Raw genomic sequence first — 8,431 nt, forward strand, 5'->3', positions numbered from 1 at the left:
ATAATTTAAACAATGCCTGACACATAGTGTTCATAGCAAGTATATAATTATTAATTTTTATTATATGAAATAAATAACATATATTACTTCTTATATATTCAAATTTCACATAATATTATGAAATTAGGAAAATCAGTAATAAATAATGTTCACTAACCACATAGACTTAACTGGAACACTTGAGTTAAGAAAAGACAAATGATGAATTATATAAAATCCTTAAGTCCAGACATCTTTAATAATACATGTTAAATTAATGTCCTTTTACATTGAGGACAGAAACATTCTAAATACTTTATCACTGAGTGATTATCCTTAGCCTACTTATGGAATCTGGCAGCAGGAGACTATAAATATGCATATACTTATATATTTATCTGTGTGTGTATATATATATGTATGTACATCCTGGAATTCTTGTGTCATTATTATTTCTTTGTTCCTCCTATAGATTGTATCAAATCGAATCCCTAAAATGGAAGAAGCCAAAAGTCAAAGTTTGGAGGAAGACTTTGAAGGACAGGCCACACATACAGGCAAGCAAAGCAAGAAGAAAAAATAATTATTAACATAAAATTAAATATGGCAATATCTAATGTTCTTATTGACATTATTCAGTATGTACTTTAAGTAATATCTTTATATAAATTGTTAGACTAATCTAAAAAATATTTGAGTGGGCAAATTAGTTTTTGAAATCAAATAATTCCTAACAGTTTTATTTAGATGTCAAAGAGTAAAAAAAAAAAAAAAACACTACTTATTGGTAATTTCTTGCTGACCAACTATCACAAGACCTTTTATCTACATTATAATTAAGTCACTTTCCTCCTCCTGATTATACCCCACCCTCACTACAAACTTTCACTGTAAACAAGGTTAGACCAAAAGGTAACTAAATGGCCTTTAATTTCAGTTTTCTAATCTCAAAAAAAAAAGGGAATGATAAGATATTCCCTTTATTTTTTTGAATAAATAAATTTCAGTATTCCTCCAGAAAACCTAACACTTCATTTCATCCAGAGTCTGTTTTCTTAATCTGTTAAATTATGTTTGGCTATCTATATGCCACTCCTAAGAGCTTAAAAAACTTAAATATCATGACTTAAATTTAAAAATTCTGATTTAACTCTATTGAATCTTATTTGAATGGTAATTTCCTCTCTCTTTTAATTTGGATTGAGCCATTAAATTTAGCCAGAAGCTTGAAAGAATTCACAAGACTACCAGCCAAAATGTGTGGAGATTTATTTTATAATAGCAATGTGAGGAATACCTTCCTAAGTATGACAAAAACAAAAACAACAACAAAAAGACCACTAAAGAAAAGGTTGGTAAATTCATTTATAAAAAGGAAGGAAGGACGGATGGATGAAGGGATGGAGGGAAAGTGGGAGACGGAAAAAAAGGAAGAAATAGTTGCTGTCTGGTAAAAGTCACCACGAACAAAAGTCAAAAAGCATTTAACAAATAGGGGAAAAACATTTGCAACTCAATCGACAGTGTCAGTTTCCCAATATATATGAAGAACTCCTACAAATCGATAAGAAAAGGAAGCAATTACCAAATAGAACAATGAGCAAAAGATAGGACAGACTATTCATGGGGGAAAAAAGAAAAAGAAAATAGTAACACAAAAAACTATAGTGAAAGTAATTAAGTTTAATAACACATTTTTGGCACCCTCATACATTGCTGATAGCAGTGTAAACCGGTACAATCTCTGTAGGGGCAACCTAGCAATATCAAAATTAGTAATGTATATGCCCTTTGACCAGGGAATTTTACTTATATAACCATAACTATACCTGCACAGAGTTTTAAAAATGTATGCACAAGATTCTTCACTCAGCGTCATATGTCATAGAAAAAACTGGAAACAACAATGTAGATCACTACGAAACTGTTTAAGTCAATTATGTATATCTACACAATGGAACACCATGCCTCCATTTTCTAATTAAGGAAGAACCTCTTCATGTGTGTATACCAAAAAAATCTCCAAGATATAGTATGAAACAGAAAAAACAAGGTAAGGAAAAATGCATATAATACACCATCATTTGTAGAAAACAGGAACAAAATGGATTCTCTTTTTTAAACAAACATGTACACGTGTATATTCTGAATATGCATAAAACTTATCTAAAAATATTGATATGAACACTATATGGGAAACCAAAAGCTTTGATTGCCTGCATATAATATACATACATTCATAACAAATTTATATTAAATATATACCATATATATAACAAATAAAAATTATTCGGTAATATGGAGGAGAAAGAAGGAATACATCCACATATAGAATACTATATAGAATACAGACATTAAAGGTGTGGATATAGCTAAGCTTTAGTGAATGATAATCAGTTTAATATTCCTTGTTTTAAAGAATTTAAGACTTTCTTAAGTGAATAATATTGTTAGTCATCAGGTCAACTGAATATCAGAATTCCAGTTGAATCATTCTTCATTTAATTAGTTTTACTTAAATCTGCCAATCTGGCCGGGCATGGTGGCTCGCACTTTTAATCCCAGCACTTTGGGAGACTGAGGTGGGTAGATTACTTGAGGTCAGGAGTTCAAGACCAGCCTGGCCAACATAGTGAAATCCCATCTCTACTAAAAATACAAAAATCAGCCGGGCGTGGTGGCATGCACCTGTAGTCCCAGCTACTCAGGAGACTGAGGCAGGAGAATCACTTGAACCCAGGAGGTGGAGGTTGCAGTGAACCCAAATCACACCCCTACACTCCAGCCTGGGCAACAGAGCAAGACTCCATCTCAAAAAAAAAAAAAATCTGCCAATCCTATTCTTTCTATGTTTGTAAAATATTCCTAGAATCTTAGAAGAATGGGATGGTCTCATAATAATTTTCCTAAAGCCATTTTAGTTTTATTGAGGTCAGGCCCCCTGCTCACCAGTTGTTCTTTACATACTATTGTTATTTTGTTTCCCCAACATTCCTGGTTTCCTTTATTAATACTGTAATGCCAATTTTAGTTTGTTGCTGAAGTTTTTTTCTTAGGTAATAAAAGTGCTATTTTTTCCAAAATTCTAGTCTCCTACCTGGACTCTAATTTTTAAACATATTAACCCCAACCTTTTGCCAGTAGTTCAAAGTGCATAATTTATATTTTCATTAGTGCAAATGTTTCCAAAAGATTCTTTACCAAAACCCATTTAACAAGATTAATGTGGGAGCATATTTTTATGAGCAGGGCAGTCAGAAATTTCTAGTCCAAACAAGATGTTTGTTTCTGATGCAGGAGATAATAAGTTTATTCCATGACAATACTTATACAAATTTCAGTTATCCCAATAGTCCTTTTGAAAATATAAAGGAAAACAATTTATTTTTCATTTCATTCCAGGACCTAAAGGAGTAATAAATGACTGGAGAAAGTTTAAATTAGAGAGTCAAGACAGTGATTCAATTCCACCTAGCAAGAAGGAGATTCTCAGGCAAATGTCTTCTCCTCAGAGTAGGAATGGCAAAGATTCAAAGGAACGAGTCAGCAGAAAGGTAAGATAATACAAAAATCAGTAATAAATAATTTACAATGTGTTTTCTAATCTAAATCAATCTAGACAATCATTTTAGACTATTACAAAATATATTGATTACAATATTGCTTATGCTGGCAAAAAAAAATGGAAATGAAGTGAATGCCTATTGTGGCCTTCCATACCAAGAATACCTACATTATGGAAAAAATTAGTTACAAATACATGAGTTGATCTAGAGGTAGTTTCACAATATGAGAAAGCAAAATACAGAAAATTCCATCTGGGGAATCATAACAAACCTGCTCCACTTGTTTTGAAAACATATAAAGAAAAAATAAATGTAAAACTATGTTGAAACATGTAAAATACTACACTAATGTGACACATAATCATTATTAAAAATTTTATGCCAAGGTTAAACTTTGGAAATGTATCTGAATGCCTACATATCTATATGCCTGAATATGTGAATGAAACAAGTTTTCATATAAATACTCAAATACATCTTCAAGTCAAATTTGTGTGGTTTGGTCTGTTAAATTAACAGAACTATAGCAGCAACATAAAAATTATATAAAACACTGGAAATTTTTAGGGTTAAAACTAAATTGGGACAATATTATTATTATTATTTTTATTATTATTATTACTATTATTATTATTTTGAGACAGAGTCTCATTCTGTCACCCCGGCTGGAGTGCAGTGGCACAATCTTGGCTCACTGCAACCTCCACCTCCTGGGTTCAAGCGATTCTCCTGCCACAGCCTCCCAAGTAGCTGGGACTACAGGCATGCACCACCATTTTTTGTAGAGATGGAGTTTCCCCATATTGCCCAGTCTGTTCTCCTGGGCTCAAACAATCCACCTTCCTCGGCCTGCCAAAGTGCTGTGATTACAGGCATGAACTCCCATACCCATCCTGGGACAGTAATCTTAAAACAGAAAAAAATATGATAAGGAAAATAATGAGGACATTAGGGAAACAAATATAAGAAACAGAAACAAAAGAAAGAAGTAATGAAAGCATCATAACCTTTTACTTAACTTAAATCTCAGTGTCTTCTGTAAAATGACACTAATGATACCTATCTCAGAGGTTATTTGTAAGGATTAGATAACATAATCTATGTGACGTGCCCAACACTTATGAATGTTTTCCATAAACATTAGTTTCATGTGTTCTCAATTCTCCTCTACTTTAAAAATTGATAGCATTTGCTGTTAGAGAGGTTACATGACTAAGAGGCAGCAGATGATCCCACATGGGAACCATCTAACTTGCATGGTTCTGAGCTGCTCCACATCTATTAATCACACTATGTCCCATTGTTCCTTTTTATCTTTTTTTCTTTTTTGGCTGGGGGAACGGTTACTTAATATTCTGTTAAATACATTAATAATGGAGTAGCTATTATGAAAGGCCTTGCAGGTAACTTTATATTCCAACTGTAAGGAAAAGTAGCTATCTTAGAAAATGGAATTTGGGCCTTTTCTTACTTCAGCCCAAACTAGTGAATAATAATAACCTGGAGGGTTTGTTAAAATATGGATTACTTAGCCTCGGTCTTATAGGTTCTAATTCAGTAAACCTAGGGTGGTGCCCAAATATTTGCATTTCCAAGAAGTTCCCAAGTGATGCTGATGCTGCTGGTCCAAAAATTAACCTCTTGGATGATCTGATGAACTCCAAATAGTAGGAAAAGCTGTCTTACTTGAATTCCATCCCCCATATTCCAAAAAATCAGTAAGTTGTAAGATATAATAGTGTTTGTTGCTATAAAGAAAATAAACCAGCATAAAGAGTGGAGAGCGTGAGATGGGGACTTTTTAAGTAAAGTAATCAAGGAAGGTGACATTTAAACAAAAGCTTGAAGGAGGTGAAAGAGAAAGGCACATCAGGAGTGAAAGGTAGGTGGTCCAGGCAGAGAAAAGAGCAAAAGTAAACTCCTTTGGTTGAGAATGGGCTTGGTATATCTAAGGAATAAAACTTCTGACTTAATAATTTCTATCATTTCTTTATTCTCAGATGAGCATTCAAGAATATGAACTAATCCATAAAGAGAAAGAGGATGAAAACTGCCTTCGTAAATACCGTAGACAGTGTATGCAGGATATGCACCAGAAGCTGAGTTTTGGGCCTAGATATGGGTTTGTGTATGAGCTGGAAACTGGAGAGCAATTCCTAGAAACAATTGAAAAGGAACAGAAGATCACCACAATAGTTGTTCACATTTACGAAGATGGTATTAAGGGCTGTGATGCTCTAAACAGTAGTTTAACATGTCTTGCAGCAGAATACCCTATAGTTAAGTTTTGTAAAATAAAAGCTTCGAATACAGGTGCTGGGGACCGCTTTTCCTTAGATGTACTTCCTACACTGCTCATCTATAAAGGTGGGGAACTCATAAGCAATTTTATTAGTGTTGCTGATCAGTTTGCTGAAGAATTTTTTGCTGGGGATGTGGAGTCTTTCCTAAATGAATATGGGTTACTACCTGAAAGAGAGATACATGCCCTAGAGCATACCAAAATAGAAGAAGAAGATATTGAATGAAGATTCACTATGTCAATATCTCATGTTTATCCTTTAGGCATTGGATGATGGTTTTGGTAGTATCTATATTGCTTTAGTGAACACAGAGTATGGGCATGGGCATGGTTATGCTAATTTGACAAAAATGATTGATGCAACAATCAAGTTATTAGCATTTCTTAGTATTAGTTACTCAAATTGATACAATGCTTGATTACAAAACACAGCTGTCTTCAGCAACATTATTAATAAACAAAGAGGATGTGGATAATATTTACGACATTTTTCAAAAATCCCTTTCAAGTTACGTTTTGTCTTTTTTACTCCATTTTCCCTCCTTACTGTTATTATTGTTTGGGCTTTTCAAATTACATTATTCATTATAATTTTCTTTGTGTAATAAAAATAAAATCTCATGAGGAAATAAATTTTCTGTTTGGAGTCTATTCTTTCTCAAGTATTACATTACCATGGCCCTAAAAACATTATAAAGCCCAAAATACAAAATATCATTCAGTAAAATATTTTATGTTCCAACCAAATTAATGCGTAAGAAACTTAGAAACACTGTGCCAAGTTAAAGTTGTATTTTAAAGGGGAAGCAAGATCTTTTTATTCTCTGGGTGGAAGAATAATATTTAGTGGTAATAAAATTACAATATTCATTTGTTGATTGCCTATCATGGGTCAGTATTTTATACATATCATCTCTAATTCTTAACCACAAATCTGTACATAGAAAGTATTACTCCCATTTTATAAACAGTAAAACAGAGAATCAGAGAAGTGAAGTGTAAGTTCTACCTTTATTTCCCTTGAAAACATTTGGAAGTCTCTCCTCCAACACAGAAACATGGAAGTGAAAAATAAAATATGTTCAAAATGTCTAAATGAACAATGAGATGAAGAGCAAGATAAAAGAAATTCCTAGGTTTCTGAATCACAGTAGAGAAATAATGGTGCTGACATAATATGGCCTACAATTAAAGATGTGGCACTTGATAAGTACCCAGAAAAGGGTACTTTACTTGTTTAAAGCAGATTTGCATGTTTTCCTGCGGCAGCTCAATGTTGAAATCAGACATTTGCCACAAAGTCTACTTTTCACTCTCCTAAATGACTATTGCTATAGCTTCTCTCCTTTCCATAAGCCTTTTATATCACTTTCCTCCACTTCAAACATTTCATCTTACTCATACTTCATTGAGAAAATAGAAGATATCAGATGAGACCTACTTCATCTTTCCATCACCAGATCTGAAGTGCACAGCTGAAGGAAACACTGTTTCTGCTGACATCACGATGGAAGAAGTGTCCATTCCATCTAATGCCAACTGATCAAACTGTACTGTGAATCCTACTCTTTTTATCCATGTAGTAATTACTCTCCTGTAATTATTACACCCCTCTCTGCATCATCTCATTCTTCCTTGTCTATGTTGTATTATTTATATTGGCTTACATGTGAATTTTTAAATTGCCCACTGTTTAAAATACGCCCACCTATAACTTAAATTTTCCAGCTATCACTCACTTCTCTGCTTTCCTTTACAATCATCTCTCTCAAAAGAGGTATCTAAAGTCACCATCTTTATTCCTCACTTCCAATTTTTTTTTCATCTCACTCCAATCAGGCCTTTGTTCCAAGTACTTAGAGTCAAATTTAATAGCCAATTCTTATTCCTTATTTTTTTGTCTCCCTCTTAAAAGCATGTGTCATAGTTGACTATTTTCTACACCACCCCCACCCTGTTTTTTGTGTTTGTTTTGTTTTGTTTTGTTTTGAGATGGAGTCTCATTCTGTGGCCCAGGCTGGAGTGCAGTGGTGTGATCTTGGCTCACTGCAACCTCCGCCTCATGAGTTTGAGTGATTTGCCTGTCTCAGCCACTCGAGTAGCTGGGACTACTGGCATGTGCTACCACCCCTGGCTAATTTTTGCATTTTTAGTAGAGACGGGGTTTCACCATGTTGGCCAGGGTGGTTTCGAACTCCTGACCTCAAGTGATCCGCCTGCCTCATCCTCCCAAAGTGCTGGGATTACAGGTATGAGCCACCGCGTCTGGCCTCTTCCCCTTTTCAAGTCACTTCTTTGGCTGATTTGAAAACTCACTGCTTGTTTGCCTTCTATTCCACTGACTATTCCTTCCAAGTTTCCTTTGCTGATTTATCCTCTAAACACCCCAGGTAATGTCCTCCAGTTCATAATCTTAACTACCATTTATATTAAGGCCACTCTCAAATTCACATCTCCAGTTTTATCTCTGTCCTAGACTCTAAAATCCTATGTCTCAATTGCAGGAAGGGAAGAAAGGAGGAAACAAATGGGATGGCGGTGGAGGGGAAGAAGGTCTGTGATTGTACTAGATTTTGGTGAAACA

General features: G+C 34.2%; 1 protein-coding gene across 1 annotated transcript; it reads left to right on the plus strand.

Moving 5' to 3' along the window:
• The first annotated feature begins 454 nt into the window (after window positions 1-454).
• On the plus strand, window positions 455-6,496 carry PDC (phosducin). Its single transcript, XM_050783338.1, has 3 exons — window positions 455-536; window positions 3,382-3,533; window positions 5,546-6,496. The coding sequence occupies exons 1-3, from the start codon at window positions 476-478 to the stop codon at window positions 6,071-6,073; spliced, it is 741 nt and encodes a 246-aa protein (XP_050639295.1). The 5' UTR covers window positions 455-475; the 3' UTR covers window positions 6,074-6,496.
• Window positions 6,497-8,431: the final 1,935 nt, after the last annotated feature.

This window comes from Macaca thibetana, chromosome 1, assembly GCF_024542745.1.
Source record: "Macaca thibetana thibetana isolate TM-01 chromosome 1, ASM2454274v1, whole genome shotgun sequence".
Taxonomy (NCBI): Eukaryota; Metazoa; Chordata; class Mammalia; order Primates; family Cercopithecidae; genus Macaca; species Macaca thibetana.